The sequence below is a fragment of the Sus scrofa genome, chromosome 15 (assembly GCF_054392235.1).
Source record: "Sus scrofa isolate SSC_HxYL_T2T_F1_AM1 chromosome 15, Sscrofa_HxYL_maternal_Yorkshire_Landrace_v2.0, whole genome shotgun sequence".
NCBI lineage: Eukaryota > Metazoa > Chordata > Mammalia > Artiodactyla > Suidae > Sus > Sus scrofa.
In genome coordinates this window covers 129,892,700-129,915,538 of record NC_139397.1, presented here as the reverse complement: position 1 = coordinate 129,915,538, position 22,839 = coordinate 129,892,700, and the positions used below count along the sequence as shown (strand labels likewise).

Below are 22,839 nucleotides of genomic sequence, written 5' to 3'. Positions count from 1 at the left end.
GCACTAGAGAATCCTGAAAAATCTCGACTTGGAAGAGACGGGACCGTTGAAGGCAGGGATGAAACTGTGGACTAAAGATAAAAGAATTGCAAAATACAGAACAGACTACAGAGCCACTTTCTCTCACTACAGCCAACCAGTGAATCCTCCCCCTTCCCCTTGCAGGAAAATCAAGATTTATTCTTTGGGAATATTAAATTGGAAAGGTTCTAGCTTAGAGACTCCGGAAAAGTAGAGGGTAGGAGAAAACAAAAGACTGAAAGCAGGGAGATTATGTGAAAGACTGCAACTGAACATTTAAATTCCTGGTCCCATATCTTCAGACTACTAACATCCAGCTTCTTATTCCCCGTAGGGCTGGAAATTAGAGGCATCTTCTCTAAGGGAATTGAAAGATCCTAGAGAAAAACATGGATACTAATATTTGGGGGTCTGACAATGAAAAGGTTGGTTCATTACCTGGTCACTCTACAGGAGTTCACCAACCTCACCTTTGTTTCCTGAACTTCCAGTTAGCTTTTTAGTGCTTTACTGTTAAATATGAAAGGACAAAATAAATATTTAGGCATCAGACATTTAAGGAAAGCCTCCAATACAGACACCAATATTATAAAAAAAAAAAAAAATGCCAGAGAAGACAATAAAAAAGAGAACTTTAAAAACAAAAATACTCAGAGAAATGTTATTGTACCCAGGAAAAAAACACAAGGACACTATTTTTGAGAAAAAAAAAAAAAAAAAGAGAGAGAGAGAGAGCGAGCTCATAGAAATTTATGTTAACCGGAAAATATTTCACAGAAAGATTCAAAGAAAAAGGTGAGGAGTTTTACTAAAGTTAACAAAGGTAAAAGGATAATTAATATGAGGAGGGAAAGAAATTTCAAGAATCAGTCCAGAAGATCTAACCTCAAACTAATAGAAATTCCAAACTGAGAGGACAGAGAAATAGATTATGACTAGATGGAGGTGAGCAGAGAGAAGACACTTTCAGTAAGTGTCCTTTAGAGGTATTTGATTTTTTTTCAAATATGGGCATAATAACCATGGTAAAAAAAAATAATTATTAAAGTAAATAAAAGGACTAAGAATGCTAAGGCAAACTAAGTCAACATCATAATTCTAGAATCTGGGAAAAATTGTTACCTAACAGCAGCAACAAAAATATTATAACATGGGAAAATGTACAAGATATATTGTTCAGTAAAATAAGCAGACTGTAAAATACAGTGTATAAAATGACCCAATTTTGTAACAAAATATATCCTTTCATGCATAGAAAAAATACCTGATGAGATAAAAATGTTAAAGATACTTATCTCTTGGGAGTTCCTTTTGTGGGGTGGTGGAAACAAATCTGACTAGTATCCTCGAAGATGCAGGTTCGATCCCTGGCCTCCCTCAGCATTGGGGATCTGGTGTTCTATAAGCGGTGGTGTAAGTCACAGACATGACTTGGATCCCACGTTGCTGTGGCTATGGTATAGGCCAGTGGCTGTAGCTCTGATTTAACCCCTAGCCTGGGAACTTCCATATGCCATAGGTGAGGCACAAAAAAAGCAAAAAAAAAAAAAGTAATAATAATAATTAGTAAAGATATTTATCTCTAAGTGATATAATTATGAACATTTTCTGGTGAATTTTAAAATTTCCTATATGGATAAATTGCCTTATTTAAAAGTAAAAAAAAAAAGAAAAAGAGAAAAACAGGGAAAACCAGTGAGAGGAAAATATTTAAAGAGTTAGGAAATTATGTCATTCATGAAAATGCCATCTGTTAGTTCTTGCTGTGGACAAATCCCCATGCTGAACACCTTGGAGTTTACAAAGATATGAGACATTACTTTTGTTTCTCAAGGGGCTCACAGTCTAACATGGAGATCAAATTGAGTGTAGAAATACAGTTGATTCTTGAACAACATAGGAGTTAGGGGCACCAGCCCCCACTCCCTTGGAGTGGAAAATCCACACTTAACTTTACAGTCAGCCCTCCATATCCATGATTCCACATTTGTGGATTCAACCAACTGCAGGCTGTGTAGTACTTTATTTATTAAAAAGGATTCATATTAAGTGAACCTGTGCAGTACAAACCCATGTTGTTTATGATCAAATGTAACCACAAATAATACAAGACAGAATGTTATATGTATCCTAAATATGAGGGCCAATACAGTTATAGTTCTTTAGGAGGAAAGATCACTTTGGGATGGAACATGCTTAGGGAGGTTTGGAATAGAAGGGTGAGTGGGATTTTGAGAGGCAGAAATTGTGTGCAGCCATTCCTAAAAGAACCAAGACTCAGAATTGTTAAAGTGCAAGGTAATTTTGGCTTGATCCTGGGTAGAAGATGCGATCTATCCTTTGGGACCAGGCAGTGTAGGATGCTGAACTCCAGGTACAGGGATTTGGACTTAGTCCAATAGAAGAATCATTGAAGGTTCTTGAGGGAAGCAAAATAATTACACAAAGGGAGGGAATACTTGACTTGAAATCTCTTATGCTAGCCCAAGATAGTGATAATGAAGACTTGAACTAGAAATTTGGTTCTGGAATGAGAAGGAGGGATAAACCTGAGTGATTAATATTTGGATGTGGGAAAAGAGGTAGGAGGCAACAAAAGTGGCTGCCTTATGAATGTGGTTTATTAAAACAGTGGTTAACACTAGCACAAAGAGTCAGAATAAAGAAGTAGTTTTGTAGAGGAAGATAATTTTGGGCATGTTGAACTTTAGATTTCAGAGGACCATGAATGAGGCAATACTCAAAAGGCATTTGGAAGTATGAGTTTGAAGTGCAGTGATTCAGCAAATACAAATTGAGTACCTCCTATGTTTAATGACTGTGTTAAGTACTATCAATTTAAAACTGAGTGAAACATGACCTCTGTCCTCATGGCAGAGTTTATTTGGATGAGGGAGATACATCAAATGGATAATTACAATGCAATTATCGTAAGCAATGCATTTACAGAATGTGGACAGAGTGCTGTGGAAGCACACAGGAGGAATCTGTCTCCTGGGGTTCACCATGATCATTTTAAAATGTTTGTGACAAATAGGAGCTTTCGAACATGGAATATTATCCCAGCATGATATGGACATTTCATAGAAATGAGGGCCTAATCTAGAAGGAAAAGCAGGAAAAGACTATACTGAGAACAAAACCTGGAAGTTCAGTATATATTTACCAAGTAGGAAAAGGTTGAGAAGCTAGTGAGAGAGGATGCAGAATCTGAACCCAGAAGCTACAACAGGAGATTCAAAGCTCTTGAAATTTGATAGTGACCAGAAATTAGGAAGATCTAGGATTGATGCAAGTCTACTGGATTTAGCATTTCAGAGACTACTGATGACTTTTTAAAAATATTTCAGTAAGAACAGAATGCAAGTGTTTCAAAGGATGAGACTGTATAAATATGTAAAAAGAAAAGTAGTAAGATATTGGGCCTCTTCTATGAATATATATACACATTATGTTATACATATTAGCTCATACAGTTGGTAACTCTTACCCAGTTAAACTCACCATATATGGGGAATTAATATAAACAATATTTTCACGACCTTGATTTTTTTAGGAAATAAGGATGATCCTAAACTTATTGTAGTAATTATTTATGATGTATATGTAAATCAAATCATTATGCTGTACCCTTTAAACTTATACATTGCTATATGTCCATACATTGCTATATCTCAATAAAACCAGAAGAATTTAAAAAAAGAAACATTAAAGAACTGATAGGAAATGGCATCATGGGGATAGTAGAGCCATTGGATTTGGCAGGGCCTCTTGATGATGTTTTAAAATAATTTTCAAAACTTCCCTTAAAAAAGACACATGCACTAGCATGTTCATTGCAGCACTATTCGCAGTAGCCAAGACATGGAAACAACCCAAATGTCCATTGACAGATGATTGTATTAGGAAGATGTGGTATATATACACAATGGAATACCACTCAGCCTTAAAAAAAGAGCAAAATAATGCCACTTGCAGCAACATGGATGGAACTAGAGACTCTCATACTGAGTGAAGTAAGCCAGAAAGAAAGACAAATACCATCTGATATCACTTATGTCTGGAATCTAATATACAGCACAAATGAAACTTTCCACAGAAAAGAAAATCATGGACTTGGAGAATAGACTTGTGGTTGCCGAGGGGGAGGGGGAGGGAGTGGAATGGACTGGGAGTTTGGGGTTAATAGATGCAAACTGTTGATCTTGGAGTGGATTAGCAATGAGATCCTGCTGTTCAGCACTGAGAACTGTGTCTAGTCACTTATGATGGAGCATGATAATGGGAGAAAAAAGAATGTATACATGTATGTGTAACTGGGTCACCATGCTGTATAGTAGGAAAAAAAATTGTATTGGGGAAATAAAAATTAAAGAAATAAAAAATAATAATTTTCAAAAGAGTAATTTGGGCATGATCTTGCCTTTGAAGGAGCGAAGTACTTGAGAACAAATAGAAAGAGGTGACAGTGGTTCCTGGAAACACTGGTTCTCCTTCACCCGCACTCCATTGTCTGACTAACTTCTACTTTTTTTTTCAGTAATCACTCTAAATATTCATACTTCAGGCAGACCATCCTGTCCAACCTTCTAAATTGGGGCCCCTGTGTTGTACTGGCTTACCATTTTTTAGCTCTGTAGAAACTACCACAATTTGTAATGTACAGCTTATGCATTTGTTAAATGTTTGTCTTCCTCACCTGACAGATACAGGAGAACAGGCAGAATAGGGAGAATTTGCTCCCTACTTTATGTTCCAGCCTCATCCCAGTGTTGGTACACAGTAGGTGTTTAATAAATAAGTATTAAATGAGAGATGTAGAAGGATAAGGTAGAGCATTTCCAGAGCAGATTTCTTGAATATGAGAGAGATACATGAGATATCAAAGTTCAGCACATTGCCCAGTGTGTGGATTGCTGGAATGGAATGCAGGTGAAGATTTAGGGAAATTTAGAGCAATTTACTAAAATATCTGTTGTACTCACCAAGAACAAGGATAGGATGAAGAGGAAAGAGTGATGTTTTTAAGCAATAGATGACAAAATGGGAGAAGCTGCAGTAAAGCAGACTGGGTAGACTTCTAAAATGAGGGGACTACAAAGTATACTGTCTTATTCCTTACCTGGTGAGTTGGGACTTTATAGAGTGTTGCGAGTCAAAGGGAGCCGAAGGGAATTATGTTTTAATTAAGTTGAAAAGGTGTCAAGATGCTTAGAGAAATGAGGAGACAAAAATATGGGAGGATATGTTCACAGTATAACATAGGTATCACAGGACCCAATACAACAGGACTTAAAAAGAGAAGGACCATAATGAGGGAACTAGTTTATAGTGGGCTATTAACTAGAGTGCACACACTTAATAAGTATTAATTGCCTAATACACTTGTTTAGAGCAGATTCAGCAAGGCTTTTGTAATATGTAGCCCCATGTCTTAGAATGCAGTTACATGTAAATCTAGTTGTTATTTATACTGGCGTTTTTGACTAAAACTATTCTCATATTTTTTTAATGCTCTCACACAGCACTATAAGAGTTTTCACAATATACAGTTACCTGGGTTTTTACTTCCCAGAAATTCTTGTTCTAAAAAATAGAAGTTACTTTTTCCTAGTATTTTTAGAAATGACTAATCCAGCCTTAGACACCTTTTTTTTTTTTTTTTTTTTTTTTTTTTTGCATTGGGGCAAGTCTTCTTACTTTATTCATAGGGAAATTTTAATTGCCAGAATGCACAAGAAACTTTTCATCTCTCAATAGAAAAACAAAACAAAATAAAAAGCAACAGGAAAACAGTTTCCAAAATAGCATTAATTCAATGTCACAGAAAAATTTCCACTTAATAGACTTTTCTTCTATTTCTAGAAACAAAATTTTAAAGTAGGTATACGGAAGATAGACTTACAGTAATTACGTCTATGTAATTCCATGTTAGAAACTTGAATTGGAACACTAACTTATAATAATTACTTTCTTGCCAAATGTAAACATTTTTATAAAGATTGTGAGCGATAACCCTTAGCTCCTGTGATGGTATGTCTTTTTTTAAAAGAAAACTCAATGAATTGTGTTACATTTCTAGTTATGCAATGATCATCACAACCCAATTTTATAGCATTTCTATCCCAAACCCCCAGCCCATGCCTCCCGCTATAGCCTGTCTTGTTTGGTAACCATAAATTTTTCAAAATCTGTGAGTCAGTTTCTGTTTTGTAAAGTTCATTATATCCTTTTTTTAGAGTCCACACATAAGTGATAGCATGTGATGTTTGTCTCACTGTCTAACTTCACTTGGCATGGTAATTTCTAAGTCCATCCATGGTGTTGCAAATGCCATTATTTCATTTCCTTTTTATGACTGAGTAATATTCCATTGTATAAATGTACCACATCTTTATCCACTCTTCTGTTGATGGACATTTAGTTTGCTTCCATGTTTTGGCTATTGTATATAGTGCTGCAATGAATGTTGGGGTACATGTATCTTTTTGAGTCATGGTTTTTTCTGGATAGATGCCTAGGAGTGGGATTGCTGAATCAAATGATAATTCTATTTTTAGTTTTCTGAGGAATCTCCATACGATTTTCCATAGTGGTTGCACCAATTTTCATTTCTAACCAGCAGTATAATAGGGTTCCCTTTTCTCCACACCCTCTCCAGCTTTTTTTTTTTTTTCCCCACTGTACAGCAAGGGGATCAAGTTATCCTTACATGTATACATTACAATTACATTTTTTCCCCATCCTTTGTTCTGTTGCAACATGAGTATCTAGACAAAGTTCTCAATGCTATTCAGCAGGATCTCCTTGTAAATCTATTCTAAGTTGTGTCTGATAAGCCCAAGCTCCCGATCCCTCCCACTCCCTCTCCCATCAGGCAGTGGATTCGGAAGATGTGGCATATACACACAATGGAATACTACTCAGCCATAAAAAAAGAATGACATAATGCCATTTGCAGCAACATGGATGGAACTAGAGAATCTCATACTGAGTGAAATGAGCCAGAAAGACAAGGACAAATACCATATGATATCACTTATAACTGGAATCTAATATCCAGCACAAATGAACATCTCTCCAGCATTTATTTGTAGACTTTTTGATGATGGCCATTCTGGCTGGTGTATGGTGGTAACTTATAGTAGTTTTAATTTGCACTTCTCTAATAATTAGTGATGTTGAACATCTTTTAATGTCTTTTTTGGCCATTTGTATGTCTTCTTTGGAGAATTGTCTGTTTAGATCTTCCCAATTTTTGATGGGGTTGTTTGTTTTTTTGGTATTGAGCTACAGGAGGTGTTTATTTTGGAGATTAATTCCATGATTTTTGCTTCATTTACAAATATTTTCACCCATTCCATGGGCTGTCTTTTCATTTTGTTTAGGGTTTTCTTTGCTATGCAAAAACTTTTAAGTTTAATTAGGTCCCATTTGTTTATTTTTGTTTTTATTACCATTACTCTAGGAGGTGGATCTGAGAAGATATTGCTGTGGTGTATGTCAGAAAGTGTTCGGCCTATGTTTTCCTTTGAGTTTTAGAGTATCTGGTCTCATATTTAGGTCTTAATCCATTTTGAGTTTATTTTAGTGTATGGTGTTAGGGAAACTTGTTTTTTAAAACAGTTTACAAAAAATTATGATTATGAAATAACTGAATTGAGTTTATATACACCTCAAATACAGTCTAAAGGTTTGTTTCTTTGTTTGAAATCAATATAGTGAAATTTTTATACAGCCATGAATACCTTGCCTTGTTAAAGCTTTTCAGTTCTGTTATGATCAGCATCATAGCATGGGTTTGTAAGGGGACTAGAGTTAGGGATGCTATCTTTGACCATGAAAAAGAGTTGTCTATTTGTCCTCTGGGTAAAAGGGAATGATTCCTAAGGGAGTCAAATTAGAGCAGCTGACCTGATTCACACTGTGCTTTACTGAGGGCAACAGACCACCTGGTGTTTTATGGTTTTCTGTATCCATTCAAAACCAAGAATCAAAGTGCTCTATGATATCCTTGTCAATAGTTATACGTGAAAACACAGTTCTTTCCCTAAATGTGTTTTTTTTTCCTTCTAAATTTTTTAAGCTTTTTTTTTTTTTTTTTAGTGCGAGTGTTGGAGTATTTTACCAGGCATGCTGAGATATAGTTCTCTGGCATATTAGAAAAGAATTAATTTCCTAAATGTGAAATATGTAATTAAGTATCACTGTCATTATTTAACTAAATATGTTAGGGCTTCAGCAGTTACTGTTAATAATTCTGACTCAAAGCATGCAGTAGGTTAATTCTTGGTAACATAAGAACAGTGCTGATGTAAGAGAATAGACTTTGCTGCAACGTTTTTCATGTGTGAATAGTTACTACCATGGTGGAAAGAAAAGAGAAACTCTCTGCTTTTATCTGTACTTTTTCTCATGACTTGAATTCTTTTTAGTCTTCTTGGTACCCATGAATAATCTTTTCATTAAATGTTCACATTTTGGGTTGTTGCATTTTAGTTTCCTTCAGTAAAATTCTCTTCTTACCACCACCCCCCAATAAATAAAAATAATTCTTATGATGTATATAGGACACTCCTGATTTGTCTTTTGAACAAATCAAAGCTGAGAAAATTATGTTAGTGTTAAGAGTCAGATAATTTGAAGATTGATCATCAGGCTCTCATGATCTAGGATACAGTCAGAGCATGATTTTGATTCAGTATTTCCCCCATCACCAAAGGTACGATCTGCCTTTTCTTGCTGTCTTTTAATCTTGGTAGAAATTTACTATCTTTAATCGCCAAAATCAGAGTACAGAGGAGGAAGAGATTTAAGTCTGAAAAGCATATAAGTGCTTCCCCCAGACTATCAAAAGTTAGCTGTTAATTTTGCTTCAGATGAGGCTTGACAGCACACTGATCTTGCCTTCTCTTCACAGTGGGTAAACCTCACAAGTGCAACTACTGTGGACGAAGCTACAAGCAGCGTAGTTCACTGGAGGAGCACAAGGAACGCTGCCACAACTATCTCCAGAATGTCAGCATGGAGGCTGCCGGGCAGGTCATGAGTCACCATGGTGGGTAGCAATTGCATTCACAGCTTTCATTCTCCTCTCTACTGCTTTCACATTTTTTTTATGGGTTAACTAGTTCTCTCTACCCTTCAGCATGAAGGTAAAAATCTCTCTCTGTTTTAAAGCAATTTTAGATCATGTTCGCTTCGTATGGGATTATCTTTTTAATAAGCACTTGAAGTGAGTTGAACTTTGGGACACTTTGCAAACAAACTATATTGGGTTTTTATGATACATCCAAATTATTTTCTGATAGCCTGTGTTTGAATTAACATCATAATGGCAGCTGGCCTTGAATACACAAAAAGTAAGGTATTGTTTACTTTTCTTTTTCATTGGCTGCACCAAATAGTTTGAGATATTTTCACAGAAGTCTATAGGTTTTCTAAAAGAAGTACTTGGTTATTTGTGTATTTTCATTTCTCTTAGGTAAGTGATCAGTGATATAATCGAAAATGTTCCCAGTCTGTCTTATGATTTATCTTGGAAGTTACTGATTTTGCTTTTTGCAAGCATGGGGAGTAATCTAGACCAAAATTAGGCACCACTTTCCTCCACAAAAATCAAAACCCAAACAAAACATCCTAACCTCCACAATACACAATAACAGGTAGGAAAGCAGTCCCTAAGGTTTATCGATTAATAATTCTCTGTAACTGAAAAATAATGTTAGTAAATCAGCCTTCAAAGGAGAACTATGAATTTTAATTCTTTAGATTTAGAGTATCTGTTTAGTCCTACTAATTATATTTTTATACTGATTGATTTTTTTATTCATACAGGTTCATACAAAAATGTTAAAATATTGATATATTTATATCTTTCATTTGAAAATGATTTGGCCAGTGTTAAACTGTACAGCTGGGGAAAACTATAGTTGCTTTTAAAATATAAGTATCTATTTTGTATTTATAGACAGCTCAAGGATTATTTGTTAGGATTTGTTTTTTTATACAGTACTTGCTATGAAACTGTGTTTATTGGACAGCTAATGATTACTTTTTGATTGGGAATTTTTTAAATTTAAATTATTTATTTTATTATCCTGAATAATTGAAGCATGTCTTTGAATTAAGGATAGTTTATATAACCTAAAGAACCAGATTTAATTCTGTCATTATTGTGAGTCCATTTTTTATATTATTAACATTTTTTAAAACCTGTGTTTTAAGTCTTTGTAAATTTGGTATTGCAGACTTGCATTTCCGGGGATTATGACAGGAGAACAGGACCCAGGGCATCAAGGCCAAAGTGGTAGATCTAGGTGTCCAGCATCCCTAGTCTGGCCATGTCGTGTCTGAGTGTGTCACTTATAGGCTTGGTGTGAAAATTAAATGTGTTTGGATGTGCAATAAAAACAGAATAAATAGTTCTTTTTACTATTTCAGGGCATTAAATAGTAAGAAATAATAAATATTGCATCCCCTATAAAGTTAACTTACTAAGATTAACTTAGGCATTTGAGGTTTCATTTATAATTTTAGAGGTAGCTTAAGGTAGCTGATTGGGCCTTGGGGCATGCCAAAGTTTTCCAAAGACACCTTATAGCACTAGTACTAGTTTTTCCATATAATGTTCTCTCATTGCAATTTTGACATTTGATTGGATTACTAATTTTAGTAACTAATTTTTCCATTCACATTTATGAAACTGTGTTGCAAACACATGCAGGTAAGAAACAGAATCTCTCCCCAAAGACTTTATATTATTATAGGGAAGTAAGGTATGCATTAATAATTATAGTCACATCTGTTGAGAGATGAACCAGCTATAGAATAAGTGGTGACCAAAAAAAAAAAAAATTTAAACTGGTGAATTTTGGGGGGAAAAGACTTTTTTTTTTTTTTTTTTGTCTTTTGTCTTTTTGGTTGTTGTTGTTGTTATTGTTGCTATTTCTTGGGCCACTCCCGCGGCATATGGAGGTTCCCAGGCTAGGGGTTGAATCGGAGCTGTAGCCACCGGCCTACGCCAGAGCCACAGCAACGCGGGATCCGAGCCACGTCTGCAACCTACACCACAGCTCACGGCAACGCCGGATCGTTAACCCACTGAGCAAGGGCAGGGACCGAACCCGCAACCTCATGGTTCCTAGTCGGATTCGTTAACCACTGCGCCACGACGGGAACTCCGGAAAAGACTTCTAAATAACTGCAGCCTCTGCATCAACCCTTACTTCTCAGATTGTGTAGCTCCTGATAGGCATAGGCCTTTAAAATGGCTCTGAAACTGGAGTGAGGAAAGTGGGAAAGACACTCGTACTGGGTGGAGCAGGGGGCAAAGCCAAGATGGAGTGCGTGCATACATGGGGGGGGAGCAGGTTTTGATATCATTTTATAGACCCAAATATCTGTTCTTCAACATATCAGGCTACTTCATGCAGTACTTTTTCTAAGTATGTTGTAATAATAATTTGGGATTATCTTTAGTCTCTGTTTCCTTTTGTTAAAATGCTTAATGGGGAATTGACTGAATGGGGTAGAAGTTGATAAATGCCATAAGAGAAACATTACTGATGAAATGCTACTAGACTTCATCATTTACCTTGTCTCATATACGTTGCTTGGCATGTGTCTTGTTTTTGACAGAACCACGTGAAATTCATGTTTATACCCATCCCTCCCTTACTATCTGGTTACATCTTATTTTTTTTGTCTTTTCTTTTAGTGGTAGGTATTGAGGTTGCCATCACTGTGGTTGCCCGTTAGCACTTTGAAATTAATTACTATTCTTTTCTTCATGTCTGACATTGTTATATTTCCTAGACTTTCTTTCACAAAACATGTTCTTCCCCATGTTGGCTCCTTCTCATGAGAAGGTTTCTGAAGTAAAAGAGGTTTTCTTTTGCTTCATTAAGGAAACATTTATCAAGGGCTTGCTCTGTACCAAGCTCCAAGGGATATTCTGGGAATTTGAAGATAAATGAACATAATTTTGTTCTTATATTTTAGTCTGGTAGGAAATACGTAAATGATAAATAAAATGAAGCAGATGCTCTAATAAAGGTACCTGTACACTTCTCCAGAAGCACAGATTCAGAAGTGACCTAACTCTGGCTAGATAAGTCAAGGAAAGCTTCTTGAATGAAATGTTTGATCCATACATGAGAATGAGAAAAATTGCATAGATTGGACAGATTCACAGAGAGTATACATTCCAGGCAGAAAAGTTGCTGTAGGCTAAGACTCGGAGGTATCAAATAACATTAACAAGTTCCTGGAGGTTGAACACCATTGGACTTAAAGGAGTGGTAGGAAATGCTGAAGTGGTAGGTTGTGATGCAAAGATAGAGCTCTTTATGCTAATCCTATGTTTGAAATTGGGGTAATCAAATCTGTATCTTTGAGAGAAGAATGTCATCCATGTAGAATAGAGGATAGATGTCTGACTGGAGTGTGAGGAGAGACAGAAAGGGAGGATGACAAGGAAGAGAGGAAGAGGAGCAGCAGAAGAAAAGGATAAAACACTGAAGATATATTTAGAAGTCAGAATCAAAAGTCCTCAAATTTGATGGAGAGAGAGGAAATTAATGACTTGTAGTTTTGGAAATATAGATAACAATGAATTGAGCTTTATGACACATTATCGTATTTGAAAGTTGTTTTATGCTCATTGTTCACGTCTTCTCAGCTTGAAGAAAAAGCTTTAAAAGGCAAAGTATGCAATTAGCTCTTCCTCCTTGCCTGAAGACAAAAATGAAAGTGTTAACTAGAAAGACAGTCAACTTTAAAACAAGGATATATGGCCTTAGGTTTTATGTTTTGAATTATTTGGTAAAGGAATTTCCTTATTACAGGGATGAGGACATAGTTGGAAACGTGTAAACTTCCTAGTAAGCTTCCCCAACCTATTTCCAATGAGTGACAACATTTCCTATATTAAGACATTGAATATTACGTTTGCCTCACAACATAAAAGGTACTAGAGACACAAAGCCAGATAAAACGCAGACTGTATCATAAGGTCACTTGCCAACTATTGGAAGAAATAAACCAGTAAACCAGCAGTTATAGTACTGAGTGATAAGCATGATAGGGGCACAGAGGACAGAGGTCTAAATCACAGTGGGTGTCCAAGAGGAATTTCTAGGAAAAGATAAGTTTGAGTGACGTTTTGAAAGACCAGGTAACCAGCTAAATAAGTGGAAAAGGGTGTTTCATGGGGAGAGAACAGCCATGTGAGAATAGAAGTCTAGAAGAGCATGGTGGGTTAAGGACCTACAAATAGTTATGTCTGTTAGACCCCAGTTGGTAAAGGCAAGAAAAATTGGAAGCGATACAGCCTAGAGCTAGAGGCAGTGAACAGGGCGTCAAGGGTCTGTTGTGCTAAGCAAAAAGTTTTGTACCTTAAAAAATATTATCACATTTACATTTTATTGCTAGGAATGTGGGAGATATATCAGAAAAGTAAAGTCGGGGCCAAGTAAAGACTGTTCCAACAGTCTCCCGACTGGTTAAGTTGGACTTAGTAGCCAGCAATATGCTGAAAAATTAGATAATTGAGAGGAACTATAGATGTAAAATCTGAGACTCTTGGTACCTTCATGCATATACATATATATATACATATATATATATGTATATATATATATATGGAGAGGGGATAGGGAGGAGTAGGCGCAGGAAACTGGGTGAAAGGAAAAAAAATCTGGGATTTGTCCAAGTAGATTGTAGTGTCATTCACTGAGATGGAAGTTAGGAAAATAAGAGAGTTTGGGAAGGGAAATTTCAGTTTTTGAATAGATTATATTTTAGGTACCAGTGAGAGACAATCAAATGAAACTATCTGGAAGGAAATTAAAAATATAGCTCTCGAGCTCTTGAAAGAGGTCTGGGTAGGAAATAAAGATGTGGGAGCCATCATCATATAGGTAGTAGTCTGAAGTACCAGCTTTTATAAGGTTACATGGGTAAGTATAGAGTGAGATATCTAGAAGGCCAAGAACACACAAGGAAGGAAACAAAGTGCAATGAAGCTGAGTGAGTAAGACCAGAGGATGGGAAAATGAAGAGTGATTTCATGGAAGCCAAACCAAGGGTTGGCTCTGTCCAATGTCGAGAATGTAATTAAGATAAATGAAAAGTTCCTTTTAAATTCTACAACATGGAGAAAATTTGTGACAAAATAGAATCTTTTTTTTTTTTTTTTTTTTGCTTTCTGTGCATACCTTCCTCCTCCTGTAGTTAATAAGACTTCCATTTTCCTTTACTGAGCTGTCTCCCCTTGCATGAAGCCATGGGGACAGGACTGCCAGTGTAGATTTCCTGCCCTCTTCTGGCGGGTGGGAGTGGGGGTGTTAGCAGGGTGGACATAAGATGTAATCTAGGTCCCTCAGACTATATCTTCTTGGAATTTAAAATTTGAGCACATTGTTTGGCAAAACAGCTAAGTTGGGAACACATATGGTTCTATCTTTGTGTTTTATCAATGTGATGAGATAATGACATAATGCAAGAACACTTTTGTCCCAATTATAACTTTCTAAAATCAGGGTCAAGGAAGGTATTTGGTTATAAAGTTTGTTCTAACAAGTGAAGTTGCATATTGGTATTTTCTTAGCTAGACTGGATATCTCACTATGTGATTAATGTATTATTAACTAGAAAACTTGTTTTGTGTTTCAAGCAATATATATCCAGAAATACTCTGATGAGTTGTACCCAGATCCGTGAAAGCAAATAAGTCAGATTAGTTCCATAATATAAAAAATGGATCAGATCTTTCTCAATGGCAGACCTTAAAAAATATTTCAAATTTGTTTATACAAATTCAACATTAAAATTATGTCTGCAATGAATAGTACAGCATAGTGGCTAAGGGCCCAGACTCTGGAGCCAGACCACCTGGGTTCTACTCATATATTACCCGCTAACTAGATATAAACACTGACAAAATTCCTTTACATCTTTGGGTCTTTATTTCCCCCTCTGTAAAATGGGGATGGTAATTGTACTTATCCCAGTGCGGGGTTGAAAAAGCATTAAATAAATTATCAAATGGAGAGCCTGAAAACAGGACTTAGCATGTAGGGTAAGTCTGTTGTTATTATTATTGCCAGTATGGTAGGAACAAAACTAATACTTGATATGTGAAGGACTGTTGTGAAGTAGAAGTTAGACCACAGCTCTGCCAAAGTCATTGTTTTCAGTTCACATGAGCTTCATTGAACTTGGGACAAATCATCTGAATTGAGGTGGATGTGGTGTGGGACAGTTCCCACACCCAGGTTTCGTTTTGAGTGTTAAATGTGTGCAAATATGAAAATTTAAGGTGAGACTTGGAGCAAAACTGCCAAGTTTTAGACTACTCATTTCAAAACTAATTAGTATATTCAATTTGGGGGCAAACCCTGTTAACCAGTTTTGCTGTTTTTTAGCAAAATTTACAACAAACTTTTTTTTTCTTTCCTGCTTTCATTTCAGATCTTGGTTCATGACATATTTTCATCTTCGGGCCATTAATGGCCTGTTTTTTAGTTATATAGTTATTGTTTAATTATATGGTGCCTGTGAATTCAACACCTAAAACAAAAGTTACGATTTTGACAGTGAGGTGTATCTAATTACATAACTCCCACCAAATCACCACACCTATTCCATCGTCCTGGCCCCCTTTTATTTGAATTCTGTGGTCATTCTTCCTTTGCTTTTATTTTTAAGTATTTTTTTCTTATTTTTGCTTTTGCTAAGAGAGGACATGATGTTTTATGTAATATCTGGGGACATCATTTTTACACTTGAAAACATCATTTACTATATCAGTACAGCAAATGACTTAAGTGCTTCTTTGTTTCTAAGTCTCATCTTGGAATTTTTCTCCAAATTAACATCTGATAATTGAAGAATCCCTTGTCATTAAAATAGAGATTGAAGATAGAATTTTTCCGGCCCATTCACCAGGCTATACTGGGTTAACCCAAGAGTGAGACTGAATGTCAATTTCTTTAACAATGGCTGTTTTAAGAATACATTTTTCTGATGCCTTTTTTCATTTCTTCAAAATCAGCAACTTGCATTGGTTATTAAATAGGTCACCTGAATTGTACACTGGATTTTCTTAACTTTCATCTCTTGCTTTCTCACTTTTAGTGTCTGCCCTTATGAAGAGAGGATAATGCATTGTGTTTCACACAGTGAGGCTATTCCTTTACAAACGAAAGTAGCAGATTAAATCATTTTACAGTGCATGATGAATAAGTAAAGATATCCAAAGATAGGAAACTTTTAGGTTTCCAAACAGTGCTGGCACAAGTACAATTGGAGAAAGCAACAGTAACCAAGAAATAATAAGTTAGGGTCTTTCCTGTGAACATTGGTTTTAAACAACTTATCTCTCTCTGATGTTACTCTATCTTTAATGTCCTTTGACGTATTTGTATTCGAAAACAACTTTTACAAGTTCTCTGTCTACACCATAAATGTTAATATCTATGAGCCAATATATTAGCCCAGAGTGGCTTAGACAAATATGATGAAGAGAGAGCAGCACTGCAGAGTTTCCGTCAGATGAATTAGAGCAGTAGTTTTGTGAGCAAATATGCCAATTTGGAAATGGATTCTTTTATCCTGCTGAAGAGCTCTTTTTAAAATAAATTACAATCATAAAGCTGTCACTGTTAACTATGCATGGACATGTTCAGAATTGGATCTCCATCATGAAAGCTGCTTTGTGCAGGTATGTAGTTACTGCCAGTAGGGCTAACAGCTCAATCAGCTCACCAAATAGAAAATCTGCTGCAGGAAAATACATAGGTGAAAAAAAAAAAAAAAAACTGGTTAAATATTGTGCTGCTCTTATGTGTGTCTGTCTAAGCTTTTCTCCAAAACAAGTTGACTTACTTAAATTGTTTTAGAAAAATAAACTCCCAAAGCCTTGAGAATAGTGCAGTCTTAAAGTAGTATTGATTTTAACTGATGTTAAAAACACTTTCAGAGGAATAAGATGAGAAACAAGAAGAACACGTTGGCCACCAATAGTGGCAACGGTTTATGCCATTGATCTGAGAGAGACTTGGATGAAAACAAATCCTCTGCATGTGTGTGTGTGTGTGTGTGTGAGTGAGACAGAGAGAGAGAAAGCAAAATTAGAGAGTGTATTTTAACACTAGAGGTTATTCTTTCTCCCTGCTATTATTCAAGCACACTTGCTTATGTGTGTATAATATATTGTGACGGCAAATCCAGCTCTATACCTTTTTAAATGTTGAAGAAATTTTCAGATTCCATTTTTTTCATCTGATTTTATATAGTACCTCCTATGGAAGATTGTAAGGAACAAGAGCCTATCATGGACAACAATATTTCTCTGGTGCCTTTTGAGAGACCTGCTGTCATAGAGAAGCTCACAGGGAATATGGGAAAACGTAAAAGCTCCACTCCACAAAAGTTTGTGGGTAAGCATTACAAGCCTTTTCTTTCAGTCAAAGCTGATTTTAATGAGCAAAGGCATGTTCTCATGTGCTAAAAATGTATATGGTATATTTCACTTCATGAAATAAATGCCCATCTTTTTTTCTCCATTGTTCTTTTCTACTGTATACTACTCCGTGTGTACCACATTTATACACACACACAAACACACACACACACACACGTGCACATATACACGCACACACTCTTAGGCATGTGAGCCTAAGCAAGAGAAATGAAAGATAGTAGTGAGTTTCTGTCTCAAAATGAAATGATATATAAAGTGAAACAACAAATACTACTACTTAAGGGAAATGGTAGATTAGCCTATTAGCCAGTTTTGTAATCTTTTAAACTTGTATTAGCACCAGGTTTTTAAACTGTTTTCTTTGACATGATGTTAATGCTTTTGGTATTTAAGCTAGAATGAAGATAAATCTTTTCTTAAAATTTTGACTTAGAAAAATAATGCAGCAGCCTACATTCAAGATGTGTCATGTCTGGATCTCTGGGTTTCATATTTTGATCTTTGTTTTCATCTAGCCTATGATTTTGAACTGAAAAGATTAAATGTGGTGTGTTAGACTTTCCTTTTTCATTTCCAAGCCCTCAGATACGCTTTGATACACTCAGAGTTGCCATCATGCTGCATACTATGAGTTGTAAAGTATCTCTGAGTATACAGAAACATCTAGTTTTTTTAAAAAAGAATAACAGATTCAATATAAAGAATTGTCATCAATTATATATGTTACATATATATTCTTATATAATTTATATAGGGTAGAAACTAGAAAAAATAAAATACTCAGACCGATTCTTACATTCTAATGTCAAAACACATTGTAGAACATCCTTATGGGGGTTGAGTGGTGGCTGGGAGAAAACATTTTCTTCAGTTATTTCGAGGAGGAAAGGGTGATAAAATTCTCCTACTCCAGTAAACACTTTGAGGAGATTTCTTTTCAATCTAAAATTAAAGAACTAACAATGTAAAAAAAAGAATTTCCGCACAGCGGAAATTGACACAGCATTGGAAATCAACTATATTTTAAAAAAATAATACAAATGTTTAAAAATAAAAAAATAAAATTAAAGAACTAGCAAATCACCAAAATATCACTTTAAGACAAGCTAGAGTGGTTAATTGACAGAGTTCATTGAAAGATGGCTGCAGGGTAGCCCCAGTGATTATAGTTTATACTAGGTCAGTTTAAAACTAGCTCCTGAGAGTATACTCAGAGGCCTTACTTTGGCCCTCAGTTACTTTTATTCATCTCTCTTTTTTCCTTTTTATCAATAACTTTTTAATAATGCCATTTCATCTATTTTTAAAATTGAATTATTTGATGGGTGTCCATAAATGTCTATATCTCAACTAGACACTAGTAGGAAAAATGTGAACTATTCAGTTTTCTAAATTTAATATTTTCATGTCTCTTGACTTAGAGATACTACTCTCAATTTGATTTGATTACATTCCTTAGAAAAGAGGGATGGATTTTTTAGAACTACATTTTGATTCTAAAAATAATGACATTAGATCTTTATTAGAATTTGATTTTTTTTTCATTTGCATTTTATCCTAGTCCTAATAAATAGTTGACCCTTGAACAACATGGGATATGGGGCAATGACTCTTGTGCAGAAGAAAATTCACGTAACTTACAGTTGGCCCTTCATATACACAGTTCCTCCATATCCACCACTCCACATCTGTGGAGTCAACCAACCACAGAACATTGTAAATACTACAGTATTTACTGCCTGTAAGTGAACCCTCGCAGTTCAAACCCATGTTGTTCAAGTATAACAAACAGTAACTGTTTTTATGACGTCTTCTGAAATGAGAACCCGCATCCTTCCACACTTAGTGTAATTTCTTCTTTTTATCATGTCCCTTAGTTAAATACAATTCTTTGATTTTATCAAGCCCTCCAGGCCAGCGATCCCTGAACTTTCTGTGTGTCTGTTTCCTCCTCTCTTTTCTTATCCAGCTTAGATTCCATGACTCTCTTGCCTTGCTACCCTTCTGTCTCATTCTCCTAGTGAAACTCTACTCTCTGGTGAAGCCATATCTATAGTGCTGGTAGTACTTTTAAAGAAAATCTCATAGCCTTGTAAATTGGCGTCACTGTAAATAAATGAATAGCTGATCTTAAATATCAACTGTCCTATCCAAACTATGTAGCAGCCCTTCTTTAATCCATCCCTGAATAGTCGTCTCTGTTCCAATCACTATGGCCATTTCAGTCTTTCTCTACTCTCTGAAAACATGGTAGCTCATTCTTTTGTGATATTCCATCTAGATTCATAGGGACTAAAATAAGTTGAAATGATTTCAATATAATATCACTAATCCTGTAGGATTATGTGCATCCACATGAATACTTTCTTCTTTCACTGATGAAAGAAGCATCCTTCTTTACGACTAGTATTAATTCTTCTTATGCCCTGGAGTTCTTCTGTCCTGGCCCCTCAAATAACTTACACTATTATTTTCTCCCTTTCTCACATATGTTTTCAATCTCTCCCTTCTGTTGGCACTTTAATATTAACATTCAGTATGATAAATTCTTATCATTAAAAAACTCCTCCCTTAAATCCAAGTCTCCATTAACTTCTACCTACTTTTTCCTCTTCAAGATGTACTTGTTGTTGAAAGACTTCTCTTGCTTTCTATATGCTTGCTTTCTATAATTTCTTTCTTTTTTTTTTTTTTTTTGAGGGTCACACCCGTGGCATATGGAGATTCTCAGGCTAGGGGATGAATTGGAGCTGTAGCTACCAGCCACAGTCACAGCCACAGCAATGCAGGATCTGAGCTGCGTTTGCAACCTACACCAAAGCTCAAAGCAACACCAAATCCTTAACCCATTGAGCGAAGCCAGGGATCAAACCTGTGTCCTTATGGATGCTAGTCAGATTTGTTAACCACTGAGCCATGATGGGAACTCCAATTTCTTTCTGCTTATTCCCCAGTCCCATATAACCTGGATGTCTTCCTCATGCTCTACTGAAATTATTTTCATTGAAGTCACCACTAGCTTCATAGTGCCAAGTCCAAAGAAACCTTTTTAGACCATCTTACACAACTCCTAGAGAGTATTTGCTGCTACTAAATAGTTAATTCCTTTGGAAACACTCTTTCCTTGGTTTCTATGACATCGATCTCTCTTGCATTCTTCCAGCTTCTTTGACTGTTCCTTCTCAATCTTCTTTATGGATTTACCCCTAAGAGTTGTGCAAAAGGGGCAACAGTACTAACAGAGACCTCAGTTCACAAGCCTAAATATTTTAATATTATAAATCAGGCTTTAAAACTATTGTATTCTAACCTCCTAACCTGGAAGACTGAGTTCAAATAAATATAGAATTCTGAGATTCCTGGGAGTTCCACAGCAGACCTTTGGCAGCATGAGCAGAACCACCACTCACTGGCCTGCAGCCAGGGCTCTCTTTCAGACCTACTTCTGATTCTGTCCAATAGCAAAAAGGGACTTCTTGCACACATGCATAGATGCTTTAGTCTGCACATCCAGGTTCTTTTCACATTGTGCCTCACACATAGCACATAAATAGTAGTGTACTGACCAATTTTCAGGCATAAAAGTGTACATACCAGAAGGACAATTGGTACTCAGGAGAACAGACCTTATGAAGAAGTCTGTACAACCCTGTGTGTAAGCTCCAAGCCATTTAGGCAAGAAATTCTGGGTTCCCAAGAACCCAGAGCATGGTCTAAGGTATGAGCTCTAGATAGGCATATTCCCTGGTCCTACACATTCCTTGTTCCATGAGAAGCAAGGCCCAGGGTTCTCTAGGTATAGGGCTCGGCACAGGAATCCCATTTGCCCTTGTCTAGGGGTAGGCATAAAAGTCTAAAGTGCTCTTCCAGCTTTTGTTTTTGACTTTCTCTTCTTTACCTATGCCTGGGTGATATAATCTATTCCCATGGCTTCAGAAGTTACTTTCTCTCAAATGATGACTCTCATATCTATATCTCGAGTCCAGATCGCTCTCCTGACTTTGAGACTATCTCAGTACTTACTAGACATGGCTATTACTCATAGTCTTCCCCAATCTGAATTAATCATCTTTTATTTATCCCATTGGCATCTGAGAAGCTTTCCAAGCCAAAAACCTGGGCTTTCTGCTGAACCTCTCCATTTCCACTGCCACTGTATCAGTTGAAGCCACCATGATCTCTATAGCAACAACTTCCTAAATCATTTTGCTAAATGAATACCTAGTTAAGTCACTTCCCTGTTTAACCCTTTCAATTCTTACTGCTTTCAGGATAAAATTCAAATCCCTTAGGTGCTGAATGAGTCATGTATTATGGACGCCGTCTTTCTCATCTACTTCCACTCCCAGCCATATTCAGAGCATAAGTAATCCCTACAACAAGTCATATCCTCTTGCTTCTGAGCCTTCCTACCAGCTGCTTCACCCCAACCATTCCTTTACTTGGCTAATATTTGTCATCACGTTCTGATCATTGATGTCACTTTCTTCAAGAAGTTTTCTTTTACTAGTTATATACTCCTCTCATTTGACCCTATACCACATATCACACTGTATTATAAATGATCCCTAAATTACTGTCATTCCCTCTCAACTGTAAACCCTTTGAGACTATAGAGTAGGTTTGTCTAGCTTAACTTTTAAACTCTTGACATTGCAGTGTCTTAATTGGATGCTACCAGATAATTACTCATATATTTTTTTCTTCCTTTCTCATTACCCTGATCATTACCCTCATCTCATTTTAGGGACCTTTCTTCAAACCTGAAATAATACTAGCCATGTGAAAGTATTTTTCTAGAGTACAGTTCTATGGATCAGCATTACAAATGTCAGGCAGAAGTCCACATATAAAGTATTTATCTGTATGACTTACATATCAAAATAACTAAGTAATTAGTAGGACAACACATTGTTTTAGTGGCAGAATTTGAAAAAGAAAACATTTTGTCCAAAGTTGGCAATATTTGAAGGAGGAAAACTAAAATGACTTCTGTTTCATGCACCAAACTCTTTTCTCATTAATCTTAGATATTTTGTTGAAGTGAAATATTGAAGTAAAGTTAAATTAGTTGATTAAATATTAAAGAGAAAACTACAAATATCCTTTAATCAAGAAAAGGTATGGAAAACTAACAATGAGTATACAGACCAGCATCATTGCCCTCATGTCTGAATAAGGGGTGATGAGAAAATGAATAATTAACCATTTCAAGAAGCAAAACAATGAAATATAATATTTTCTAAGTTTATAAGTGCCTTTGGAAATATTCTATTTGTATATAGCCCTAAATTTCATTCAGTTTATCAGAAAGTACAACTTTTAACAGT

General features: G+C 35.9%; 2 protein-coding genes across 37 annotated transcripts in view; one reads left to right on the top strand and one right to left on the bottom strand.

The window, feature by feature from the left end:
• LOC110257137 (PC-esterase domain-containing protein 1B-like) overlaps positions 1–22,839 on the bottom strand; it is a 276,259-nt gene that overhangs the window by 61,284 nt on the left and 192,136 nt on the right. The gene's annotated exons all lie outside the window — the stretch shown is intronic.
• IKZF2 (IKAROS family zinc finger 2) overlaps positions 1–22,839 on the top strand; it is a 166,363-nt gene that overhangs the window by 134,288 nt on the left and 9,236 nt on the right. For all 33 annotated transcript variants that reach the window (XM_021076006.2, XM_021075998.2, XM_084998998.1 and 30 more), the window contains 2 exons: positions 8,942–9,079; positions 17,322–17,465. In XM_021076006.2, the coding sequence (XP_020931665.1) occupies positions 8,942–9,079; positions 17,322–17,465 (282 nt within the window). The remainder of the gene's footprint in view (positions 1–8,941; positions 9,080–17,321; positions 17,466–22,839) is intronic.